This window comes from Ochotona curzoniae, unplaced genomic scaffold, assembly GCF_017591425.1.
Source record: "Ochotona curzoniae isolate NIBS_2020 unplaced genomic scaffold, NIBS_Ocur_1.0 contig_2699, whole genome shotgun sequence".
NCBI lineage: Eukaryota > Metazoa > Chordata > Mammalia > Lagomorpha > Ochotonidae > Ochotona > Ochotona curzoniae.
In genome coordinates, this window is record NW_024465561.1 from 3,593,404 (window position 1) to 3,618,869 (window position 25,466).

Genomic DNA, 25,466 nt, shown 5'->3' on the forward strand with positions numbered 1-25,466 from the left:
TCTCTCTGGATATCTGACTTTCTAATAAAAGTAAAATAAATAAAAGAAAACCAGGTCCGGGAGTGAGAAGTGACGAACATCTGCAATCGCCCCCAGCCATGTGGAGCCCTGTGTCGAACTACTTTCTCCCCTAAAATCTGGGTGCAAAAGAGACTGACACCCTGTGGTGGTGTGGGATGTCCTGTACCCCAGTCCCTAGCTGATTTAGTTTTATTACAAGGGCCTGATTACAAACCTGGGAGGCTGCCGGTTAAACTTACATAGGCTGTGGTGAACTTTAGCCGGAAGCCTCACGCAGCCACGTGAGCCGTTTCTCCGGCTCGGTTCCCTGTGGGGCAAAGGGTCTGAATTCCTAAATCTCAGGACCAATCCGCCTGGGGCTTTATTTCTGGTTTCCCTTAGTAAAGATGGCGGAGGAGCACTGCATTGCTGGCCCGGCGCGCCTTCCGTGCCCTCTCTCAACATGGCTTCCGTCTGTACCCGCCCCTTGGCTTCCTCCCGCTGGCTGACTTCTACTACTCATTTCCAATGGCGGCGGTGATGGCGACCGCTCGCGGATTTCGCGGCCTGCTGATGCGACGTGAGTCATTTCTTGGCCTGTGGGGATCTGTCGCGCTATGCAAACGGATCTAGGACGGGGAGACCCTCCCGGGGTCCCTTTCACACAGGCCCAGTCGTGGAATGTGGGAGCGCCGAGGGCTCCATGGGGCCTGTGTCCCCCATCCAAGGCGCTTGCTTGCTCTGTCTCCCCAGGACTGACAGCTCCCTTCAGCCCCAGCCCGCGCCCCTTGGGCACGTCGGCTCAGGAGGGGCAGCCCTCCGCGGCCCCCGGCGAAGCCCCAGACCACAGCTACGAGTCCCTCCGGGTGACTGCCACCCAAAAGCACATCCTGCATGTGCAGCTCAACCGGCCTGACAAGATGAATGCCATGAACAAGGCCTTCTGGAGGTGTGACAAACGGAACCCGGAGGCCTGCCTGCAGAAGGGGGAGCGCGGAGGGCCTGTGCAGTGGGATCCTCACCCCCCACCCCCCAGACACCGGTCTTCTTGCTTGCTAACTTCTGCAGGGAGATGGTGGAGTGCTTCAACAAGATAGCGCGGGACACCGAGTGCCGGGCGGTGGTCATCTCAGGGGCAGGGAAAATCTTCTCAGCAGGTAAGGGGGGCTGCTCACCGCCTCCCCAGCTGCTGGCCAAGCAGGCCGCCTCAGCAGGGGTGTCAGCAGCTGCCAGCTCACACCCCACACCCCGAGGCCTAATGGAAACCACTGAGACAGAAATGGGCTGACAGCCCCGTGGTAGGATGCCTCCTTCCCTGCCTCCCTGCCCCTTGCCCAACAACACACTTAGACATACTCGGAGAGACCATCACTGTGGGTCACACCCTCGGTCCCTAGCATTTTCCATTTTCTGTCCCCAAGCTTCCTTTCCCTTTGTAAGGGCTGATGTCACATCATCCAGGCCATCTTGCAGTCGCTCTGTCTATTCTCTGCCCTTTAGAATCTGGTTCGTATATTCCCTGTTCCTGTGTGTTGAGGCAGTTTGCACTGTCTCTAGGTATTGGTATGTAGCAATAGGGTGTTGTGCAAACTCTGGCTTCTTCCAACACTGGTAAATTTTATGGGAAAGACACAGTTAAAAAGAAAGAGAGGGAGGGAAAGATATTACATTGCTGGTTTACTCCCCAGGTGGCTGCAACAGCCGAAGCTAGCCCAGGCTGACAATAGGAGCTTCTTCCTCCATGGGTGGTAGGAGCCCAAGCATTTGAGCCACCCTCTTCTGCCTTCTCAGATGCATTAGCAGGGAGCTGGATGGGAAGCAGAGCAACCAGGACTTGAAACGGCGCCTGTATGGGATGCTGATGTTGAGGGTGGTGGCTTTACCTGCTATGCCACAGCTCCAATCCCTGGAATTATTTTTTCTTGTGCTGGGCTACATGCATGGTTTGAAAGTCAGTAGGAGATTTGTTCAGGAGTTTGTTTATTTTTTAAGATTTATTTTATTTTTATTGGGAAGTCAGATATATAAAAAGGAGAGACAGAGAGGAAGATCTTCCATCTGCTGATTCACTCCACAAATGGCTGCGCCGATCCAAAGCCAGAAAGCCAGGAGCCAGGAGCCTTCTCCAGGTCTCCCACGTGGGTGCAGGGTCCCAAGGCTTTGAGCCATCCTCCTCTGCTTTCCCAGGGCATAAGCAGGGATCTGGATGGCAAATGGAGCATATAGGACACGAACTAGAGCCCATAGGGGTATCTGGTGCTTGCAAAATGAGGCTACTGCTCTGGGCTCTATCTTTGTTGATTCAAAAGGCAGGCACAGAGCCCTTCCATCTCCTGGGTTCATTCCCAAATGCCCACAGCAGTCAGGCAGGGCTGGACCAGGCCAAAGCCAGGAGACTGCATCTGGGTCTCCTACCTGGTGACAAGGGTCCATGTTCTTGGGCTATCCTCTGCTGCCTCCCAGGCTATCCATTAGGAGGAAGCTGGACTCGGAGCCAGAGCCGGGACTCGAACCCAGGCACTTCCCTAGGGGAAGCAGCTGCCCCAAGCAGGATCATAACCCCTGTGCCAGATGCCCACCCCGCCATGATTGATTCTTGCCTTGAGTGGGATGCCTGGCGCCGTACTCTGGAGCCCTTTCTTGCAAGGGATTTCCTAGCATCAGTGACAACAGGTCCAGGCAGGAGTACGGCAGAGAAACTAGAAAGGCCAGTGAGAGCAGAGGAGATATTGCAAGATGCAGCTTGACCTTGTTCTGGGTTGGCAGAGCTCACTGGATGATTCACAGGTGTGGCAACACCAGGTGCAAGCAGGCAGATACAGGCACAGACTTGGCACACAGCCACAGGGGTTATTGTGATGGCAGCGTGTGCAGTTCATGGCTCCCGCTGCCTCTGTGGCTCCAGCCGTATGTGTGCACGCCTCGTGGTCGGCCTCCTGAAGGGTTCCCCCAGCATTCAACAGAGAAGATTTCACAGGTCTGGGCAGAAAGTGACCTGGCCAAGGTCACCAAGGGAGTCCTGCCATGCATGGCCTGGCCACGATCCCCTGGCCTTTAGTCTTTTAACCATTATTCTTAACTTAAAAACAAACAAACAAACAAAGCTCTGTATTTATTTGAAAGGAAGAGTTAGAAAGAGAGCTTGCATCCTCTGGTTCATGTAATGGCCAAGATCATGGCCACACCAGGCTGAAGCCTATTGTTTGGGTCATTCTCCACTGCTTCCCCAGGCGCAGTAACAGGGAGCTGGATTGGAAGTGGAGCAGCCGGGACTTGAACCACACGAGATGCCAGCATCTCAGGTGCACCAGCACGGAGGCTCTGAGTTGCTAACTTTTAAAACCTTTTACTTGCAGGCCCGGTGTGGTGGCCTAGCAGCTAAAATCCTTGCCTTGAATGTGCCGGGATCCCATATGGGCACTGGTTCTAATGCCTGTAGTCCTGCTTCCCACCCAGCTCCCTGCTTGTGGTCTGGGAAAACAGTTGAGGACGGCCCAAAGCCTTGGGACCCTGCACCCGCATGGGAGACCCAGAAGAAGTTCCTGGCACATGGCTTTCTGGATTGGCACAGTACCGACTATTGTGCTCACTTGGGGAGTGAGTCATTGGATGGAAGATCTTCCTCTCTGTCTCTCCTCCTCTCTGTAATCTGACTTTATGATAAAAATAAAATCTTAAAGTTATTTGAGGGTGCGGCACAATAGCCTAGTGACTAAAGGTCACACTGGTTTGTGTTTGGCTGCCCTGCTTCCCAACTCCCTGCTTGCTTGTGATTTGGGAAAGCAGTCGAGGACTGCCCAAAGCCTTGAGGCCCTGTGCCTGTGTGGGAGACCTTGAAGAAGCTCCTAGCCTCGGATCAACTCATCTCTGGCCATTGAGGCCACTTGAGAAGTGAACCAATGAATGGAAGGTCTTTCTGTCTCTCCTCCTCTCTGTATATCTGACTTTCTAATAAAAATAATAAATAAATCTTTAAAAAATAATTTTATTTGAGAAACAGAGCTCCTCCATCCACTCATCCACACTCCAGTGCCCACATTGGCCAAAGGGGACAAAGGCGGAAATTGGGAGTCAGGATCCAGTCACTCAAGTCCCCACTGATGCCTCTCCATGACCACTTTTGCCAGAAGCTGGTGTTGGACTGGAGCTGCAGCTGTCCCATGTGTTTCATGGGGATAGCAGCCAGTAGCTTTAATCACTTGACCAGATGACCAGCCCTGGCCTCACTTAAATGGAGAAGCCCCTGAGTACTGTGGCTTTGGCCAGCATGTGCCTTTTTCAGTCTGTTATTTGGCATTGTTCAGAGGACAGAGAGCAGGTGGGCATGACTTTCTAGAAGGATGAGGACAACAGTGGGATGGGCTTGGAACCTCCCATGCCTCCTGCTACTACAGGTCATCCTCCTTGTGGTCTGCAGGCGCCCCAGGCTCGGCCTCCATCCCTGCTCTGACCTTGGCCTTACCCTGAACCAGACAAACCAACATCCCCTCTCTGTCCCCCTCCAGGGTGATAGTCATGCAAGCCAGACCTTCGCACTGGCAGTGCTGGCATCCCAGAGAGCCCGCCCTCACTAAGCACTATCCCCTCCCTCCACTACAAAATGTAGCTTCTTGTTTAAAGAAGTTACTTTTTCTTGAGAGGCAGAAAAAGATCAGGATTCTTTCTACTGCTTCAAATGCCAGCCACAGCCAGGAGCCCAGAACTTCATCTGGGTCCCTCACATGGGTGGCAGGGCCCTCCCCACCCACCACTCCTGTAAAGAACTACACTCCTGTGAAGCTGTGTGCAGGTTGCCCCTTGGTTGTGTGTGAGAGACACACTAGCAGGGGTGGGAGGGGTCAAAGCATGGCTGGGGTCAGAAAAGTCAGGTTGAGGATTGTGTTGAAGGTGGGGCCACAGACACTGCATCAGCCACTCAATTACTCAGGCCCTTGATCCAAGGTTAACAGAGTGAGGAGAGCAGCACAGCCCCCGGGGGTCAGCCACCGCATGACCCTTGGGTCTGAAGCCCCAGTCGTGCGGCTCACAAGGTAGCATGACCTTGAGCTCAAGGTGCCCACCCTTGCTGTGCCTCCCGTAACCCTTCAGACAGGGGTCAGTGTTGTGGTGCAGTGCTTAAACTACCTACCACCTGTAACACTGGCATCCCACGTGAGCGCTGGTTCAAGTCCCAGCTGCTTCCTGCCTCATCCCTTCGCCAGCTCCCTGCTAATACTCTTGGAAACCAACGGAACTTGGCCCAAGTGCTTGGGTCCCTGCCACCCACGTGGGAGAGCCGGGTAAAATCACAGGTTCTTGGCTTTGCTTGGTTCGACTCTGGCTGTCACAGCCATTTGGGGAGTGATGGATGATCTTTGTTTCTCCCTTTCTCTCACTGTCTTCTAAGATCTTTTTTTTTTTTTTAAAGATTTATTTTATTTTTATTGGAAAGTCAGATATACACAGAGGAAGAGAGACAGAGAGGAAGATCTTCCATCTGATGATTGACTCCCCAAGTGACCATAATAACAGCTGGTGCTGCACCGATTCGAAGTCAGGAGCCAGGAACCTCCTCCAGGTCTCCCACGCGGGTGCAGGGTCCCAAGGTTTTGGCCCGTTCTTGACTGCTCCCCGCCCCCTCCCCCAAGGCCACAAGCAGGGAGCTGGATGGGAAGTGGAGCACCCAGGATTAGAATCGGTGCCCATATGGGATCGTGCATTCAAGGTGAGGATTTTAGCTGCTAGGCTATCATGCCCTTCTAAGTGGATCTTAAAAAATGATCATGGAACTGCTGCCAGGTCCTAGTAGGCTTCTGTCTGTGGCACCAGCATCCCATGTGGGTGCTACTTTGAATGCAGCTGCTCCACTTCCCATTCAGCTCCCGTCTAATGTGCCTGGGAAAGCTGCGGAGGATGCAAGCCCAAGGCCTTGGGTCCCTGCACCTACATCAGAAGCTTGGGAGAAGCTCCTGGCTCCTGGCTTTGGACTGGCTCAGCTCCAGCTATTGTGGCCACTTGGGGAGTGAACCAGCAAATGGAAAATGTCTCTCTTCCTTTCTTTCTGTAATTTGACCCTTTCAATATAATTTTTTGAAAAGTCTTTAAAAAAAAAAAAAAAAGATGAAATAGCAGTGGTATCAGGACCACATCTTGGGATGGTTGGGACTGGAGCCAGAGCTGAGCTCCCGTTCTTGTTCCTGGTCTCACACCCAGCCTGCAGCCCCTTTTGTGTCCCGTATGAGCTGCTCTCTCCACTGTGGTGGCTTGGGGACTTGGAGCTTGCCCTGACCACTGGTCGGGACAGTAGGCTGAGCGTGTGTGCCGGAGACTAGGGGAGCCCCCTGCCACCTCCCTGCCAGGCCTCGACGTCATGGACTTCGCGTCGGATGCCTGGCAGCCGGATGGAGATGATGTGGCCCGCATCAGCTGGCACTTCCACGACCTCATCCGCAGGTACCAGGAGGCCTTCAACGTCATTGAGAAGGTGACTATGGGGATGGGGGTGGCCGTCCCACCAGCTTCCCTTCCCCCAGCACTGACCCCACTCCCTCCCCCAGTGATGACCCCCATCTCTTCCTCTCATTCCTTTCCAGTGCCCCAAACCTGTCATTGCCGCCATCCATGGGGGCTGCATTGGTGGAGGTGAGTGCTTTCCGCTGGTCAGGGTGCTGCCCTTCCACGTTGCCCACACCAGGCCTTGCCCCAAGACACAGTCTCACATCCAGGGGCCAGTGAGTGGTCCTCGCGGTCATTCAGTGTCCCTGCCCGTACCCCACCCCAGGTGTGGACCTTGTCACAGCCTGTGACATCCGCTATTGCGCCCAGGATGCCTTCTTCCAGGTGAAGGTGAGGTGTCCACCCAGCTCCTTCATTCTGTGGCCGGAGGGAGCATACTGCTGGTGGGGGATGTGTGGGGACTGCCTTGCCTGAAGCCAGACCCTGCCAGTACCCGTTGCTCCCACAGGAGGTGAATGTGGGCTTGGCTGCTGATGTGGGGACGCTGCAGCGGCTGCCCAAGGTCATCGGGAACCAGAGGTGGGCAGAGCGAGGACCCGGAGAGGGAGCCTCCAGGGATCCACAGACCGCCCCCCCAGACAGGCCCCTTCTCATGCGCCCACGTGTCTCTTGCAGTCTGGTCAACGAGCTGGCCTTCACCGCCCGCAAGATGATGGCTGACGAAGCCCTGAGCAGCGGGCTGGTCAGGTGGGGCCCAGCTGGGTCTGGGAGGGGCTCTCGGAGCTGAACTTCCCGAGGCGTGTCCCTTCTCCCTAGTGGTCATTTCTTTCCTGGGGTGAAGGTGGGGATGCGAGGCGGTTTGCACCCAACTCTGAAGGTATCAAGTCTTCTGCCTCCTGCTGTGGGCAGGAGGGTCGGAGAGCAGTCTGTCTTAGTCCTCTGCCCCGTTCCTTCCCGGGCAGCCGGGTGTTCCCGGACAAGGAGACCATGCTGGACGCAGCCTTTGCCCTGGCGGCTGAGATTTCCAGCAAGAGCCCTGTGGCGGTGCAGGGCACCAAGATCAACCTGGTCTACTCCCGGGACCACTCGGTGGCCGAAGCCCTCAACTACATGGTAAGGGTTTCCCTCCCTCCAGCCGATCAGTCACGCCCCCTGTCCCGGGCCCAGGGCAGCCAATCTGGGATCAGCGGCATACTCGCCCGGTCTGCTGATGGATGCACTGCTAATCCCCTACGCATCTCCCTCCCACGTGTCCAGGCGTCCTGGAACATGAGCATGCTGCAGACCCAAGACATCCCCAAGTCTGTGCAGGCCATGATGGAGAAGAAGGATCTTAAGAGCGTTACCTTCTCCAAGCTCTGAGAGCCCTGGCGCGGGAGAGCAGGTGAGGAGGCATGCCGGGACTCCGGGCTGCCTCCCCCGACTCTCCCACTGTGTGACTTGAGGGGACTCGGGCCCTAGCCTTATCTTCACTGCGCCTGCAATAAAGGGAGCATTGAACAGAACCGGTGCCGGAGTGCGGAGTGGGAAGGGCAGGGCGGGGCGCAGCGCTGGTCCCGGCTGCCAGGAGGGTTGGCCAATGGGAATGGGCGGCGTGCATGGCATGCCCAATCTGGGTGCTAAGGGCTCTGGGGCGGGGCTCCCGAGATCCCTCCTGGCTGGCAGGTGGAGCTGCAGGAGCCAGTTCCTTCATTTCATTTCTTTTTTTTTTTTTTAGTTCCTTCATTTCTCTGTGTAAGGTCCCAGCCTCCTGGGTTTGTGAGACCACACATCCATGAGTGCCTTCTGGGAGGGCACTCCAGAGCTTATTTGTGCGCAAATTATTTTTTACACCCTGCCAAATCCTCTGAGTTATCTCTTCATTTTTAAACTTTTTAAATTTACTTCTATTTAAAGCCAGAGCAGCAGAGAAAAAGAAAGGCAGATCCTCCCTCTGTTCCTCTGCTACTTCATTTCTCAAATGCGTGCAACAGCCGTGGCCGGGTTAAACCAAACCAGGAGCCCAGGCTCCCCGCTGGCTGGCAGGGACCCATCTGAGCCATGACCTCCTGCTTCCCAGGGTATGTGTTAGCAGGAAGCTAGATTGCAAGTGGAATGAAGACCTGAACACAGGCACTCGGATATGGGGCTGGCACCATGGCATAGCAGGTGAAGCTTCCATCTGTGGCTGCAGTGTATGAAATTGACATCAGTTCAAGACCCAGCTGCTCCACTTCCAATCCAGCTCCCTGCTGATATGCCTGGGGGAACAGCAGGAGATGCCCAAGACCCTGGCGTCCCTGACACCCACATGGGAGACCTGAAAGAAGCTCTTGGCTCCTAGTTTCTGCCTGACGCAGCCCCGGGTGTCCAGCTGTTACAGCCATGTGAGGAATGAGCCAGCAGATGGGAAATATTTCCTCTCTCTTTCGTGTGTGTGTGTGTGTGTGTGTGTGTGTCTTCCTCAGTGTGACTCTCAATAAATTAAAAAAAATTTTTTTAAATAAAAAGTGCTTACTCATTTTCATATATTTGAAAGGCAAAGCAACAAGATGATGGGGGGAAGACAGAAAGGGGGTCTTCCATCTGTGGGTTTACTCCCCCAAACTGCAACAGCTAGAGCAGGGGCAGGTGGAACCTGGGGGCCCAGAACTCCATCCAAGTCTTCCAAGCATTTGAGTCATCTGCTGCCTCCTGGAGTGCACTCACAGGGGGCTCAATCAGAAGCAGAGTAGCCGGAACTCAATCCCAGACTCTGAAATGGAATTCAGGTGTCCCCAAGCAGCAGTGGCTTCACCCACTGCATTATAGTGCCCAGCTTTCCAAACAGACTCTTGGCAGCTGCACCAAGTGCCAACCACCGAGTATCAACTCAGTGAGCCTTTCAAGGGTCCCCTGATGCCAATATGATCACTGTCTCCATTTTACAGGTAGGCAAATGGGCAAATAGAGATTAAGGGCACTGACCCAAGGTCACCCAGCCATAAGATGGCAGAGGCAGGATTTGATCCCAGAACCCCTGGCTCTCAACTGGAGCACCTAAGCCATTCCCTGTACAGCATGCTGTCCGTGCAGCGGGCACGCAAGTCATCCACGTCCTTTCACAGTTCATGTTGGAGTCAGGAACCTCCCTCCTTTGACCTGCTTCCATTGCCCACCTGGCCAGGGGCCACTGCTGCAGCCCTGCCCTGCCCTGCCCACTCGTCCCACCCTCCCTCTGCCAACAGGGGTTTATGACTATGATAAGACCCTACAGGGCCGAAGTCCACTTGTTGATACTTCCTCTTTGCAGAGGGCCCAGGGAAGCACCTCGGGGGATGCTAATAAAGAGTAGGGAGTCCGGGGTGTGCCAGAATTGAACCTGGGATGCCCCTGAAGAGGGACTCTACTGACCCTCCCTTGACAGCCACTCCCTGTCCCTGCCCTATAAGAGCTGCTGGCCACCTGCTATCCACCACCACTTCACACTCCTGAAGCTCTTTCCCTAGCTCAGCCACCAGCCAGCCTCTCAAGATGGCCTACGTCCCTGCACCAGGTTACCAGCCCACCTACAACCCGGTGAGATGCCAGCTTGGCTCTTCCCTGACCCTCATGCACAGCTCATCCCCACGCTGACCCCCAGCCTTCTGGCCCAGCAGGGCCCTGAGGCCTGGACTGTTTGAATCTCCCATTCCAAACCCTCCTCTTGCCCCCACCCAAGGGACTCGGGGTGGGGGAGCTTTGTGGGGAGGGGTGCAGGCTCGCAGTCTCTGAGACCCCCTCCCCGGCCCCTTCTGCAGACGCTGCCCTACAAGAAGCCCATTCCAGGTGGGCTGAGCGTGGGGATGTCCGTCTACATCCAAGGAATGGCCAGCGAGCACATGAGGAGGTAAGGTCCTGGCCACTGCCTGGCTCGGCTCTGGGGGGCTCCCCACCCCTTCTTCCTGAGCTGAGGATTCAGGTCCGGGGCAGGGGGCTGGGAGGTGACAAGGACAGTGCATCGCGTGAGGAGTTCTGGCCCAGAGTTGGGACATTGGACTCGGATGGTTGGGTGTGGTGGCAGTGCCGGGCCCCGCAGAGCTCCGCCAGGGCGTGCCTAGGCGAGGTGCCAGGCTCCATTGTCCTTCAGTTTCCTCTGTAAACTTGGGATTGTGCTCTGGCCTAGGTGTCCAGAAACAGAATCAGGAAGCAGGCTGGGATGTAGCTTAATTGGTGTTAACGATGGCCTTGACCTCCTGGGGCTCTTCTCTGTTTATTCATCCAGTACCCACCTGTTTGTGGGCCCGGGCACCAAGAATAGGACAGACCCCTGCTCTGATGATGATGAGTGTTAGATGTAACAAATGTCTTCAAGAAAGATAAGGCATGAAGGGAAATGGGGATTAAACATAGCAGGATGGGGTGGCATCGCCCCTTTAAATTAGGCGGGCAAGAAAACAAAGGTATTGTTTTCATTATTGTCCTTTACTTGAAAGGCAGAGAAAGAAAGAGAGATCTTCCATCCACTGGTTCATTTCCCAAATGGCCACAAGGGCTGGGACTGTGCCAGGAGTCTCCCCCATAGGTACAGGGGCCCAAGCACCTGAACCATCTTCTGCTGTTTTCCCAGGTGCATTAGCAGGGAGCTGGCTGGAAAGCCCCTACCCCAATCCCAGGAAGGGAATATTTTAGCCAGGACCTGAAGATGGGGAGGGAGCCCTGGGGACAGCTAACGGGAAGGTGTTGCAGGCAGAAGCAACAGCCAGGGCCAAGTCCCTGTGCCTTTGCTGTTGGGATTACTTGCTGGAGGCTGGTGCAGTGGGTAGTGGTTCAGTGTCCACGGGACCCCCGGGCTGCACATGGGGAACCCCGAATGGACCAATGTCAGGTGCAGGGAGCAGGGGCCTGGCCCGAGGCTGCACTCATAGGAATAGTTGGCTCTTGAAGCTGGGGGCAGAGATGAGGCGGGAAGGTGGCCATTATCCACGAAGGGGTGGTAGGTGAAGGGCCAGTGCTGGCCCTGGGTCACCCTCAGAGCTGCTCCTGGGCCGGGGCGGGGGACGCGGTGATGGAGGGGCGGGGGTGGGACGGGGGAAGTTGTGGCTCCAGGAGGACTTCCTGGCGGAGGCCCCCTGTGGACCCAGCCTTGGTGTTCCATCAGGTTCTTTGTGAACTTCGTCATGGGGCAGGACCCAGGGGCGGACGTGGCCTTCCATTTCAACCCCCGCTTCGACGGCTGGGACAAGGTGGTCTTCAACTCGCAGCAGGGTGGCAAGTGGGGCAGTGAGGAGAGGAAGTTGAGCATGCCCTTCAGCAAGGGCAAGCCCTTCGAGCTGCTCTTCACTGTGACGGCTGAGCACTACAAGGTGGGCACTGGCAGGGCCCTCCCCCTCACACACGCCCTTCCTGCCTGTTTACCTGAGTCTAAGCTCTCTCTGTTCTTGTAAACCAGGTCCTTCAGCCGCCCCCCCCACCCCCGGCCTGCCGTACCCCCACTGCCACAGCTGTCCCCTCCCTCCAGCTCACTGCTCCCTTCCACAACTCCTGGCTCCGCCTCAGCATTTCAGAGTCAAGCCCAGATCTTTCCCATTTTTTTTTTAAAGATTTACTTTATATTTATTGATGATTCACTCCCCAAGTGGCCGCAAAGTCAGGAGCCCAGAACCTCCCCCAGGTCTCCCATGTGGGTGCAGGGTCTCAAGGCTTTGGGCCATCCTCCACTGTTTTCCCAGGCCAGTAGCTGGATGGGAAGCAGGGCAGCTGGGATTAGAACTGATGCCCATATGGGATCTCTGTGCATGTAAGACGAGGACTTTAGCTGCTAGACTACAGCACCAGGCCCCAAGATTTATTTATTTTTATTGGCAAGTCAAATTTACAGAAAGAGAGACAGAGAAAGGTTTCTATCACATCTGCTAATTCACTCACCAAGTGGCCACAACAGCCAGAGCTGAGCTGAGCTTAAGCCAGGAGACAGGAGCTTCTTCTGGGTCTCACACCTGGGTGCAGGGTCCCAAGGCATTGGACTACCTTCCACTGCTTTTCCAGACCTCAAGCAGGAAAATGAAGGGAAGTGAAGCAGCCAGGATACGAACTGGTGTCCATTTGGGATCCTTGTGTGTGCAAGGAGAGGACTTTAGGCACTAGGCTACTGTGCCAGGCCCATATCTTTTCCATTCTTAAAAGTGCATTGTCACAATCGCCAACTGGACGAACCATGAGCCTTCTTGGAATGGTGACTTGTCCCTTCCTGCCCAGTGGACAGTCTGTGCTTTCCTCTGGGGGCTGGGCGATTGGAATCCAGGATCAGAAATGTCCCCCTGCAGGGGATGGACTCACAACTTGTAGGTGTGTCTTCATTGACCCCAAGTGTGGCCAGGCCCCACTCCCCAAAAGGCTTGGTTGAAGGCAGGAGCCCGGAGCTCCTTCCAGGTCTCCCACGTGGGGTGCAGCGGCCCAGGCACTTGGGTCATCCTCTGCTGCCTTCCTGAGTGCATCAACAGGGAGCTGGATCAGAAATGAAGCAGCCAGGACTAACCCTCACTCATAGGGTGCCAGAAGCCCAGGCAGGGGTTCATCCTCCTACACCAAATCCCTCCATTGCCACGAGGGAAGTGCTGGGTCCCATGCAGCCACCTTCTGACCCAAGCAGTGGCTTAGCACTGTGCGTGGAAACTGTGGGGCCCTGCAGTGCTGCAAGGGCAGTAAGCAGGGCCAGGCGCCCGCCCACGCTTCTGTGTCCCTGGGACCCAGCCTTCCCTCCCACCCAGAGGTGAGCCAGCCCCCAGGCCACAGGCTCAGAGTAGGAGGCTACCTACCTGGCTCTGGCTCTCTCATTCTCCAGCCCTACTCTGCATGCCCCCACTTACACATGGATTTTTTTTTTTTACCTCAGCTTGACTTCTGACCATGGCCTTCAGGATCCCTGAGTCTGAGGTCAAAAACTTTCAATCCTAATCAAAAAGATAAGCAGGCCTGGCGGCTAAAGTCCTTGCCTTGAATGCACCAGGATCCCATATGGGCACTAGTTCTAATCCCAGCAGCCCTACTTCCCATCCAGCTCCCTGCTTGTGGCCTGGGAAAGCAGTCGAGGGACCCTGCACCCGTGTGGGAAACCCAGAAGAGGCTCTGTGCTCTCAGCTTCAGATCAGCTCAGCTTCGGCTGTTGTGGCCATTTGGGGAGTGAATCATTGGATGGAAGATCTTCCTCTCTCTGTCTCTCCTCCTCTCTGTATATCTGACTTTGCAATAAAAAGAAATCTTAAAAAAAAAAAAAAGATAAGGGCCACTGTTGTGGTCAAGTGGATACAGCTGCTTCCTGCAGTGTAGCCATGCCATGTGGGTGCTGGTTTAAGTCCTGGCTGCTCCACCTCCAATCCAGCTCCCTGTTCGTGGCCTGGGAAAGCAGCAGAGGTTGGCCCAAGTGCTTGGACCCCTGCACCCACCTGGGAGCCCGGGAAGAAGCTCCTGGCTTTAGACTGGCCCAGCTCCTGCCTTTGTGGCCATTTGGGGAGGGAACCAGCACCTGTTCTCTTTCCCCCAACCCCTTCTTGAAAGTAACTTTTACTTTCAAATAAATTATAAAGAAAAGTTCCCTGCTTATCGCTTTCTGCTTCCACTTTCTAAGGCCAAAGTGCCAAGTGTGACCTCGCCAACCCCTGTCTTCCAGGTGATAGTGAATGGAAACCCTTTCTACGAGTTCAAACACCGGCTGCCCCTGCATATGGTCACACACCTGCACGTGGACGGGGACCTGGTGCTGCAGGCCATCAACTTCCTGGGAGGCCACCCCACCCCACACCAGGTGTGTGGTGCCCCACTTCCCTCCTCTCCTTCCTGTCCCAAGCCCCTGCCCTGTGCTTGTCCTTTTTCTGGGCAATGTCAGGGACCCAGCAGTGACCAGAACAGCCCACGGGGAAGACAGGCATCACCAGACAGTGGCAGCCACAAGGATTTGGGACTATCTTGGGGAGAGACACAAGGCAGTAGGGTGGGGGCTGGGATGGGCACAAATAGGCAGGGGTGTGGGGAAAGCAGGATACAGAGAAGGAAGGGCTTCCTGGAGGAGGAGGAAGTGTGTCAACCAAGGCAGAAAGTGAAGGCAATGAAGGTGAAAGGCTTTGCCAACAGCAAACAAATTCAGGCAGTTACTTGACCTCGTTACTCACCTGGGAGATGCCGCTTTGTACCTGCCCGCATGTGCTTACTGGGAGAAAAGGCACACAATACTACAGGTTGGCCAGCATGGAGGACAGCTGGCACTGCCACCCACAACAGCCATCAAGGGCACAAGGGGTGCAGTGCCTGTGACAGCTGAGCCACCACGTGCCCTGACACCCAGAAATTCCACTTCTGGGTACACAGCTGACAGATAGCCATGAACACTCCCCAACAGACTCCAAACTGCCCACAGTGTCTCCCATGGGGAGTGTGCATCTAATGCCAAAGCCCAGTGTGGATCTCAAAGCTATTCTATACCAAAATAAGCTAATTTTTTAAAAAAAGATTTATTTATTTTTACTTGAAAGAGAGAGTTACATACAGAGAGAGAAGGAGAGACAGAGAGAAAAATCTCCCATCCACTGGTTCATTTCTCAAGTAGCCACAAGGGCTGGAGCTGAGCTGATCTGAAGCCAGGAGCCACGTGCTTCTTCTGGACCTCCCATGTGAGTGTAGGGGCCCAATGGCAGGAGCCATCCTCTGCTGTTTTTCCAGACCATAAGCAGGGAGCTGGATGGGAAATGGAGCAGCTGGGATTCAAATGGCCCCCATATTGGGATGCTGATCAACCTGTCTGGCTACCACACCGGCCCCCAACTATGGCCATTTTGAGGTCCCCTTTTACACTCGTTGAAGCCTCACACAACCTAATTCCTTCAACTCAGCTCTCCTAGAAGCCTCGGGCCATGGTCACCAGCCCACTTTGCAGGAGCTGAGGCTGTAATTACTTGCCCGCCAAGGTCATGGAGCTGGGCACTGGCAGAGCCTGCGCTCAGAGGCAGGCGGGGTCTGTGCCCCCATTCTTCTGCCTCCAGACACGCCTGGCACGTCCACACCAACACCACGGCAACACTTCAAGAAACGCACGGAAGGATGGAAATAAACGGAGGCTTTGTTTTAGCAGAGAAAAAAGAAATACTCAACTTCATGTCTAATTTTCTCATAAGTCACACTTTTCTATGAATATTTTAAGGCCCTACATAAAACTTGTATGGGGTAGTAGGGGAGGTTTTCACATACATGCAGGGTTTTTTTTGTTTTTTAAGTTGTTTGTTCTTTATTTTGATTTTATTTGAAAGGCAGAGGAATAGAGTTTTTTCTAGGTACTCTTTTTTTCAACAGCTGGAACTGAGCCAGGCCACAGCTGGGAACCTGGAACTCCATCCAGGTTTCCCATGGTGGGTGGCAGGGCCCTAAGTATCTGAGCCAGATTCTGCTGCCTCCCAGGGTGCACAGTGAGAGGAACGGGCAAGAAGTGGAGGAAAAATACCCAAAGTGGGCAGTCCACTGTGGGATCTGGCAACTCAAATGGCACTCTAACCAAATGGTGCCAAACACCTATTCCTGGGAAACTCTTTTAAAAGGGATCTCGGGGAAGCTGGCTGACAGCCAACATGGACGTGGAAAAGAGTTCATGAGGATGAGGAGAAGAGGGGTCGATGTGGTGCAGCAGTTGAGCCTTGGTTTACGATGCTGGCATCCCACATCAGTTCAAATCGCAGCTGCCCCCACTTCCTATCTTGCTTCTTGCTAAAGTATCTGGGAAAACAGCAAAAGATGGCCCAGATGCTTGGTCCACTGCATCCGTGTGGGAGCTCTGGATAGAGTCCCTGCCCTAGCCATGGAGGCCGTTTGAGGAGTAAACAGTTAGAAGTGAAAGGATGCAGTTGCAGGCTGGAGGAAGACCTTGTGAGGAGGTGAGAGAGAGAGGGGCAGAAACATCCTGGGGGAGACCAGAAGAGGCTGGTCTATGGTCCCACATACCAGGAAGTGCTGAGAAAGTTCCAGTTGTCAGGGAGCAAGACAGGTGAGAGGCAAGTGAGGGCCTGGGCAGGGCATAAACCAGTGCCCAAAGTTACCTGCCACCTGTTGTTGTCCTAAAGGCCTGAGGTGTGGCTCATCTAGCTGGGACCATCGCTAAACGTGGCGAGTTCCTTTCTGGCCATCATTCACCTGGTTGTGTGTGGTAGGGGGTTGGGGAAGGCCACTCATTGTCACTCACCTCCTTCTCTCTTTCTCTGTACCCACAGAGGCCCGCGATGAACCCACACCACGGTGTAAGTAGCTGCTTTGGCGGCGTGGTGGCCTGGGAGGTCCCAGGGTGGCTGGAGGTCCCTGCCCCTCAGCACTGCGGCCTCTCTCTGTCCTCTCCACACAGGGTCATGGACACAATGCACCGTCGATGCCGCACAGTCTGCCTGTGAGTGCCAGGCCTGCGCGGCCGGGGATGGGGGAGGAGGGTGGGGCTGGATGTGCTGTGGAATGTCTCAAAATCATGTGGCTTTTTCCTCTCTCCGCAGACCATGGAGGGACCCCCAACCTTCAATCCGGTATGGTGCACTGGCCTGGGTGGAATGGGGCTGGGTGGGTGGGAAAAGGAGGGGCGGGACTGGCCACTGTGCGGGCTGAGGGGGTGGAACTGGCGGTCAGGATTGGGGCCTGGGCAGGCCCAGGATGTTTCCCGGGAAGGTGGGGCCTCTCTGAAACTGACTCCTTTATCTGAGAGAGGAGGGGGGCTGCCCTGTTCTCTTCCTACAGCCAGTGCCATTCAAGGGGAGACTGCAAGGAGGGCTCACGGCCCGAAGAACCATCATAATCAAGGGCTTTGTGCCGCACCATGCCAAGAGGTACAGAGACCCAGAGGGAGATCGCAGCCTTCTGCCCTCAGACTGGGAGACCAAGCCCTCAGTACTCCCCTCCCTCAGACCTGGGGTCCTGGCCTCTAGCTTCTCTTTCCTGACCCAGGGTCCCGGTCCCCACCCTGTCCTCCCTCAGTCCCAGGGTCCCGGTCCCCACCCTGTCCTCCCTCGGTCCCAGGGTCCCGACCCCCACCCTGTCCTCCCTCGGTCCCAGGGTCCTGACCCCCACCCTGTCCTCCCTCGGTCCCAGGGTTTCGGCTCCCACCCTATCCTCCTTCAGTCCTGGGGTCCTGGGCCTAGTCCTCCTTGCTTGGCAACCCAATCACTAGACCCTCTCACTTCCCCACCCTGTCCTCCCCCAGGTTTACTATCAACTTCAAGGTGGGCTCCTCGGGGGACGTGGCTCTGCACATTAACCCCCGCATGGACGAGGGCACCGTGGTGCGGAACAGCTTGCTGAATGGCTCGTGGGGAACCGAGGAGAGGAAGATGGGCCACAACCCGTTTGGCCACGGGCAGTACTTTGATGTGAGTCGGGGCTCTCCTCTTCCACTGTCCCTCTGTCCACCTTCCCCCTGCCTCACAGAGCCTGCATCCTGCCCCAGCCTCACACCCACGCTTCCCTTGCAGCTGTCCATTCGCTGTGGCACTGATCGCTTCAAGGTTTATGCCAATGGCCAGCACCTCTTTGACTATGCCCACCGCTACCCAGCCTTCCACAAAGTGGACATGATTGAAATCCAGGGCGATGTGGCCTTGTCCTATGTCCAGATCTGACCTGTCCACAAACCACCATGCTTGGGAAGCCGGAAAGGTCCCCTGGGACTCCCTTCTGGGTCTGAAGCCAAGTTTGGCTAAGACATGACTCCTGTCCCCTCCTTCCCTATTCCTTCCCCCTCCACTCCATTGAGCTCCATCCATCAGCTATCAACAGGTATCCAAGTGTTCTTACTCCCTCACTGCCCCATCATAATAAACCTCGTTATGTCCCACTCATGGCTCGGGGCTTTGTAGCACCAATCCAGCTCCTGCTCACAGTGAGCAGGAGGTAGGAACCACGATTATCCGCCCTTTGTAACCAATGAGGAAACGGGCAAAGGAAAATAGGTCAACTGTCCAAAGTGACACGGCCTATGACTGGCAGAGGCAGATTCCTAATGCAGGTTACACACTCATTCACCCTATGATCTGTCATTCTATTCATCCACCTATCACTTTATCCATCCATCCATCTGTCCATCCATCTGTCCATCCATCCATCCATCCATCCTCCATCCATCCACCCATCCATCCTCCATCCATCCATCCATCCATCCACCCATCCATCCACCCATCCATCCACCCATCCATCCTCCATCCATCCACCCATCCATCCTCCATCCATCCATCCACCCATCCACCCATCCATCCTCCATCCATCCATCCACCCATCCACCCATCCATCCACCCATCCACCCATCCATCCATCCACCCATCCATCCACCCATCCATCCACCCATCCATCCATCCACCCATCCATCCTCCATCCATCCATCCATCCATCCTCCATCCATCCACCCATCCATCCATCCATCCATCCACGCATCCATCCTGTCCAGACTCACGGTCTCAGGCATGTCTGCCAAGTCCCAGGTGCCAGGGCAAGGACATCTCTGCGGAGCCCTGGGCAGGACAGACTCAGGAGCTCAGCTTCTGCCCTGAGGACTGTGGACAGTATTTAATCACTTTCTTGTTGACCAGTCTATCCGTTCACTTGACCATCTGTACCTCCAACTGTCACCCATCCATTCCTTCATCTTTCCTCCTTCCTTGCAGTGCCCTGCCTTCCATTGCATTCATCCATTCATCTGCGTTCCGTCCGCCCCTCCAGCCAGCCATCTCTTCATTCTCTCCCTGTCCGGTTTGCTGTCCATCTCCTCGTTCCCCTTTCCTCCATCCGTTTCCTACTCAACGGGGAAAGTGAGCATCTGTGAACGGCCTCATCAGTTGGGCTGTCACCAGTTCTCTGCCATCATCTCAACCTGGCAGAATTAATCACCCATTCGTTCATTTGTATTTTCTTTTATCCATCCGTTCACCCATTTTTTTAAAAAGAAATACTCATTGGGATTTTTATTTATTAATTTTATTGATTTATAAGGCAGAAACAAAGAGATCTTCCATCCACTGGTTCATTCCCCAGATGCTTCCAACAGCCAGGGCTCGGCCAGGTGGACACCCAGGCATCCCACATGAGGGGGGCAGGGATCCAAGCGCTTGAAACATCACCTGCTTTTTCCCAAGGGGCACATAAGCAGGAAGCTAGAGTCAGAAGCAGAGCTGCTCTCAACCCCTGGGGTTCTGAAACACCACGTGAGACCCGCAGGCAGCGGCCTTCTTGCTGTGCCGGGTGGCTGCTCCAGGCTCATGTTCCCTGCTGTGTCCACCAAGTCCCAGGTGCCGAGGCATGGACATCTCTGGGGAACCCTGGGTAGGACAGGCTCAGGAGCTCAGTTTCTGCCCTGAGGGCTAGGGACAGCAGGGAGGGGCCTGATTCCAGCAACCCAGGGGGAGTCTAGCCAGGTGTCTTCGGGAAGAGAGGTCAGGGCAGGAAAAAGCCTTGCCATGGGAGGGCATGGGGAGTGGCAGAGGGCACAGTCTAGGGATGGTAGTGGTAGTGGGGGCAGAGGAATAGGGATGATATCCAGGACGAGGCCCAGGGCTTTGGCCTAGGGACTAGGGTGTCATGGAGCCAGTCTAAAACAGGGACCCAGGGACTAGTTGCTAAAGTCCTCGCCTTGAACGCATCGGACTCATATGAGCACCAGTTTTTGTTTTTTTTTTTTTTTTTTAAGATTTACTTATTTGTATCACAAAGTCAGATATACAAAGAGGAGGAGAGACAGAGAGGAGGAGAGACAGAGAGGAAGATATTCAGTCCGATAATTCACTCCCCAAGTGGCTGCAACGGCCGGTGCTGTGTCGATCTGGAGCCAGGAGCCAGGAACCTCCTCCAGGTCTCCCACATGGGTGCAGGGTCCCAAAGCTTTGGGCCGTCCTCGACTGCTTTCCCAGGCCACAAGCAGGGAGCTGGATGGGAAGCGGAGCAGCCAGGATTAGAACCAGCACCCATATGGGATCCCACCATGTTCAAGGCGAGGACTTCAGCCACTAGGCCACCAGGGACCCAGAGGAGGAGCAAGGATGGGGGAAAGGAGTTTGTAGGATGGGACAGGGCAGCCAGGGATGTAGCTTTGGGCAGGGAGGAGAGCAATGCTGAGGGCTGGTCACCTCCCCCAAGGCACCTCTGGCCCACATCCATAACTTTCTGATGTAGCAAGCTCAGGGAGGAGGTGTGCAACAGTCACTCGGGAAACATTGCCATACAATGTTGCAAAACTGGTTACTGGAGGGACTGACACCAAGTTTCAGCTTTGGCATGTCTCCCTGGTGATTTTGGGGGACAAACGGGTTTCACCTGAGCTCCAGGGGACCACACACCCCCACTCTCAAGATGCGTGTGTTTCACCAACATGCAAAGTTGGCCACAGAGAAGGAATTCTAGACTGATGCTGTCCTCTGGTTAATGATATCCTTGGGGCAGTTCAGGGGTGATGCCTGTAACCTATTTGGAGTGGATCAAGAGATGTGACGGTAATGAAAGGCTAGACAGCTGGATCTGTTGGTGAACTTCAGACTAGCTGAGGAGGACTCAGAAGTTGACTGGGCAGTTTTAACTTTCCTCCCCATATGGGGAAAAAGTGTCATAATCAATTCTTGGGAAAATTTTTGCATGCAAACTGCCGTATTATCTCAGCAGTGGTATACACTCTGATGTTTAAGGAAATCTTTTATTAAAATTTGTTTATTTTTATTAGAAAGTCAGATCTACAGAGTAAAGGAGAGACAGGAAGATCTTCCATGTGCTGGTTCACTCCCCAAGGGGGCTGCAATGGCTGGAGCTGAGCTGATCCAAAGCCAGGAGCCAGGAGCCTCCTCCAGGTCTTCACATGGGTACAGGGTCGCAAGGCTTTGGGCCGTTTTCCACGGCTCTCCCAGGCCACAAGTAGGGAGCTGGATGGGAAGTGGAGCAGCAGGGATATGAATTGGCACCCCTATGGGATCCCAGCATATGCAAGGAGAGGACTTTAGCCAATAGGTTAACGTGCAGAGCCCTGAAGGAATTTTTTTTTAAATTATTTATTTAAGGAGCATGGCTGACCTTATAGGCCCAACCACCAGTGTCTGCTGCTGCATCGCTCCCCACCATGTGTATTCCAAGTGCTACAATAGGTAGGCTAGGGCATCGTTATGTAAAATATTTAAAAAATATATTTAGAAGAGGGGTCAGAGTGATGGCTTAATTGGCTAATCCTCCACCTATAAGTGCAGCATCGTATATAGGCACTGGTTCATGTCCCAGTTCTCATGCACCTCCTTGCCTGTGGCCTGGGAAAGCAGCCCAGAATGGTGCAAAGTTTTGGGACCCTGGACCCACTTGGAGATCTGGAAGAAGCTCTTGGATTTTGGCTTCAGACTGGCTCAGCTCCAGCCTTTGTAGCAATTTAAGGAGTGAACCAGTGTAAGGAAGATTTTTCTCTCTCCTTTCCTCTATAAATCTGCCTTTCCAAAACAAAACAACAAAACAAAAACAAAAGTCAATCCTTTCTAAATTTAAAACAATATTTATATATGACAAGATCCAGTGCAATTAAAATTCAATTCAACAATAAGTCCTGGAGACTTAGAAAATCTACCCTTTCTCAGATCCCCAAGCACAAAAAGGGCACAGATCCCAGAGCTCCAGTAGGTCACTGCACATGGGCGGCCATGCCGCAGGGCGCGGCTTCTGGGGGAAAGTCAGGGTCCCAACCCTGCCCGGTGGTTTCCCATCCCAGCGGGTGCAAGCACCGAGTGCTGGAGCCTGCCCAGGGCGCTCCGGGTCCCCGCCCTAACATCCCAGGAAGCCCTGAGATCCCCAGAGAATTGAAAGTTAACCCCCGGCCACGCGTGGGCGCTGAAGTGCCCACTTCACTGCCCCTGGGGAAGTCCGCTGAGGAGCCGTGGAGGAAATGAGCAACAACGGGGTTTCACCTCTGCATGGAGAACCCCCAAAAGGGACAGAGAGTCCCGGAGAAAGGCGTGCTGGGGCGGCCGCCACAGAGTCCGCCCCGGGGCTGCTCAAGCAGGGACCTGCCCCAAGCTGGGAATCTGGCCTTTTCGGGGGATCCCACTTTGGCCTGGCGGGCCTAGCAGGTGAGAGGGACAAAAAGGGGAGGCGTGGGGGGTCGGGGAGGCAGGACATTGACACCCTGCCCTTCCGTGGAAGCAGAGTGCCAAGGCATCAGAGGAAAGGAGGGGCACAGGGAGGGTGGAGCCATAGCTACCCACCAGGCCCACAAGCCAAGCCGGGTTCCCACCGGAGCCCCGGGATTAACGCGCGAGAAACAAATGAGGTGCAGGTGCCCACGCGCCCAAGTCCCGCAACGGACACACTGCAGGGGACTCACCTCCCGGCCCAGCCCAAAGCCTCGAGCATACGAAGGGACACAAACACACACATACACAATTGTCCCCGGTTTACATTTTATTAGCCGCCCGGGCAGGTCCAGCCACACCCGAGTCCGCTCAGAACACGCACACCGAGGTCAGCTCCACGTCCCCGGCCACCTCGAGCTGGCGCACGCTGGCCGGCGGCACGCGGTGGCGGAAGTGGTGGTACTGCGAGTCCCCGACCACGGCCTGCGGGACAGGGCAGGGCTGGGACCCGCGCAGCGACTCAAGGGGCCCCGGGAGGTGGGAATGCGGGGCGCCTCTGTACCCCACCCTCGACGCGGGGCTTCTCGTGGGCGCCATGGAGAGGGCAGCTAAGGGTGGCACCCGGAGCATCCCTCTCATCGCCCCCCACCAGCCTGGACACCACCTCCAGACCATCAGGTCCATCGGGACAATGGGTCCTAGCTCAGGTGGCCCTGCCCAGGGAGCCTTGCAGTCCACAGCTGCGTTCCCGCCCACCCCTCCCCACTCGACACCCACCCTGGGGACCCAGGCTCTCCTGTCCTTGGTCCCCGCCCTGCACTGCCCGTCGCCTGCGGGAGCTCTGTGGGACACCCGGTCCCCCCACACCAGCAGCAGCAGCAGCAGCAGAAGCAGCACCACACCTTGTAGCCATCCCCCGTGACGATGAGCAGCAGCTCGAAGGGCTGTCCACGCCGGAAGGGCAGCCCCGGGCCGCGCTCCTCCTTGCCCCAGGCGCCCTGTGCCAGGTTGTTGAAGACCACCTCGGATGTGTCTAGCCGCGGGTTCAAGTGCAGCGCTGCGTCGGCGCCCTGCTCCTCACTGCACAGCAGATTCACGTGGAACCTGCCAGTGGCCAGGGCGGGGCCAGGTCAGCCACCCCAACAAAGACTGTGACACCGCGGGCTGGCTTGGGGTCTCCCCACTTCCAGGGCACTCTCAGGTGCCAGGGCAGTGTTACCCTTGGCACACGCCAGGGCTGCTGGCTGGGCACCTCACCTGCAGGATCCCTGGGAGCTTGTCAAGGTGTCTCAACTCCTGGGGGCCTGAAGCCCCCACACCCTGGATGCCCAGGATGGCTTGATGAGGTCTGCAGAAGCCAGGCAGCCCCTGGATTCAGGGCTGCTCCCCTCAGCTCACAGACTCTGGGAACCAGGACACATGGAACCATGCTGCCCACATCCCAGAGTCTTAGGGAGAGGGGCCCTACTGGGCTGCCAAGGGGGAGGAGGCCTCTGGGCTGGTCTTGGAAGAGCAGGAAGGGCCTAGTCTGCTAAGACCCTGGGGGTAAGGACGATTCCAGGGTCCCTTCTTCACCGGGTAGGAACAGGGTTCAGTGGAGCCTGGTGAGCCCCAACTGGCCCTTGGGAGGCTCGGGTCTCACCTGCCAGCCTTGTCAGGGACGACACCCCGAATCCTGAGCACATTGCCTGCCTGGACGCCCTCGGGCAGGGAGGTCTTGTGGGGGACACTCTGCCAGGGGGGAGATGGGCCAGGTCACCAGCAAGACCAGGGTGGGGCCAGGGCCAGGTGGCCGGGGAAGAGAGGGACACGTAGGAAGGGTGAGAGACAGAAGGAAAGCGGAGGCTGGGGGAGACAAGGGAGGCCCCTTGGAGAGTGCCCCACAAGACCACAGCATGGAGCAGGGGACACCCAGGCTGGGCAGGGTCCAGCTGAGACCACAGCCCCCACGGGCTCCCAGTGTCCTCCCCTGCCAGGCTCTCCCCAGACCCCAGACCTCAGGGCTGTCCAGACCCTCCCAGCCCCCACCCCGCCCTGCACACTCACGGAGCTTCCTGACATGGTGGAGCCGGAAGGACAGTGGCAGTGGAGGCCGGGAGATGGCTGGGGGCCTTAAGTACGGCAGAGTGGGGCTGGTCCCTGTGACTCAGCCCGCCCTCCCCACCCTCCACCCACACCTGGCACAGACCCTGGCCCTGGGGCAAGGCGGGAACGGCTGCTGCGCTGCCACCTGTTGGGTCCTGCTGCTTCTTCCACAAGGGTCTGGGCCCCACATGCCTGGGGCTCACCACTCTGGAGATCCCTCGCGCCACTGCCCCACTGAGAAGCAACCTTCCAGCCAGGGCAGGAGCCTGCCCCACCACCCTTCCACCTACACAGGGTCCTCCAGCTCTGTGAGGCCCCGGCAGGTTGGCACCCACGGGATCAGCGTGGCCACTGCCCCAGGACCCTCTCCCAGCCCTGCCCTGGGCCTAGGACACGTGCCTGCAGCGCCTCTTGGTGTGTCTGCACTGTCCCCACCTCCATCACCAGCTCCCGTGGGGTCCAGCACCAGGGTCCCGGCTCACAGGGCCCTGCGGGTGGTGGACGCTCGGGTAATCGGGGGCTCAGTCAGATGGAAGCAGCCCTGACCGTGTCCACTAGCTGCCCGACTGGTCTGTGTGTTCACCGCGCCCCACAGCCAGGGCCACGCATCACCCCATTTTACAGATGCTGTGAAGTCTGGCTTCAGTGTGACATGCCCAGTTCTGCATCTGCTGTGTGAGTCCTGGTCCTGCCTCTGGTCCTCCTATCAAGAACCCTGCTGTCCTCCCTGCCGAGGGGTAGAGTGGGGTGAGGTGCAGCTCGTGTGTGTGTGTGTGTGTGTGTGTGTGTGTGTGTGTGTCCTGGCATCCACCTCTGCTCTAGGCAAGAATGGAGACAGAGTGGGGACCAGATTCCCAGCCCCCATTCTAAGGTCCCAGAGCCCCAAGACTGGAAAGAGAATTCCAGGAGGTG

The 25,466-nt window shown here is 56.0% G+C and overlaps 3 protein-coding genes across 3 annotated transcripts; 2 read left to right on the forward strand and 1 right to left on the reverse strand.

Moving 5' to 3' along the window:
- Positions 1-474: 474 nt before the first annotated feature.
- On the forward strand, positions 475-7,940 carry ECH1 (enoyl-CoA hydratase 1). Its single transcript, XM_040976348.1, has 10 exons — positions 475-580; positions 754-949; positions 1,069-1,157; positions 6,339-6,463; positions 6,573-6,621; positions 6,761-6,825; positions 6,944-7,014; positions 7,111-7,182; positions 7,398-7,548; positions 7,693-7,940. Exons 1-10 carry the CDS (start codon positions 529-531, stop codon positions 7,795-7,797), a joined length of 975 nt encoding a protein of 324 aa, XP_040832282.1. The 5' UTR covers positions 475-528; the 3' UTR covers positions 7,798-7,940.
- A 1,924-nt stretch (positions 7,941-9,864) lies between these two features.
- On the forward strand, positions 9,865-18,148 carry LGALS4 (galectin 4). The gene is made up of 8 exons (XM_040976626.1): positions 9,865-9,972; positions 10,194-10,282; positions 11,534-11,738; positions 14,042-14,176; positions 16,893-16,922; positions 17,131-17,219; positions 17,594-17,759; positions 17,862-18,148. Exons 1-8 carry the CDS (start codon positions 9,928-9,930, stop codon positions 18,006-18,008), a joined length of 906 nt encoding a protein of 301 aa, XP_040832560.1. The 5' UTR covers positions 9,865-9,927; the 3' UTR covers positions 18,009-18,148.
- A 4,643-nt stretch (positions 18,149-22,791) lies between these two features.
- LGALS7B (galectin 7B) lies at positions 22,792-24,530 on the reverse strand. The gene is made up of 4 exons (XM_040976537.1): positions 24,516-24,530; positions 24,112-24,200; positions 23,372-23,573; positions 22,792-22,952 (listed from the first exon to the last, which is right to left on the reverse strand). The coding sequence occupies exons 1-4, from the start codon at positions 24,528-24,530 to the stop codon at positions 22,839-22,841; spliced, it is 420 nt and encodes a 139-aa protein (XP_040832471.1). The 3' UTR covers positions 22,792-22,838.
- Between the last annotated feature and the right edge of the window lie 936 nt (positions 24,531-25,466).

Coding starts and splice junctions, on each gene's coding strand:
- LGALS4 (XM_040976626.1), top strand. CDS start 9,928: ATGGCCTACGTCCCTGCACCAGGTTACCAGCCCACCTACAACCCG. Junction 14,177..16,892: donor GCCACCCCACCCCACACCAG/GTGTGTGGTGCC, acceptor CTCTCTCCGCAG/ACCATGGAGGGACCCCCAAC. Junction 17,220..17,593: donor GTGCCGCACCATGCCAAGAG/GTACAGAGACCC, acceptor GTCCTCCCCCAG/GTTTACTATCAACTTCAAGG.
- ECH1 (XM_040976348.1), top strand. CDS start 529: ATGGCGGCGGTGATGGCGACCGCTCGCGGATTTCGCGGCCTGCTGATG. Junction 6,826..6,943: donor ATGCCTTCTTCCAGGTGAAG/GTGAGGTGTCCA, acceptor TTGCTCCCACAG/GAGGTGAATGTGGGCTTGGC. Junction 7,549..7,692: donor CCGAAGCCCTCAACTACATG/GTAAGGGTTTCC, acceptor CCACGTGTCCAG/GCGTCCTGGAACATGAGCAT.
- LGALS7B (XM_040976537.1), bottom strand. Junction 23,574..24,111: donor GTCCCTGACAAGGCTGGCAG/GTGAGACCCGAG, acceptor GGCCACTGGCAG/GTTCCACGTGAATCTGCTGT. Junction 22,953..23,371: donor TCACGGGGGATGGCTACAAG/GTGTGGTGCTGC, acceptor CCTGTCCCGCAG/GCCGTGGTCGGGGACTCGCA.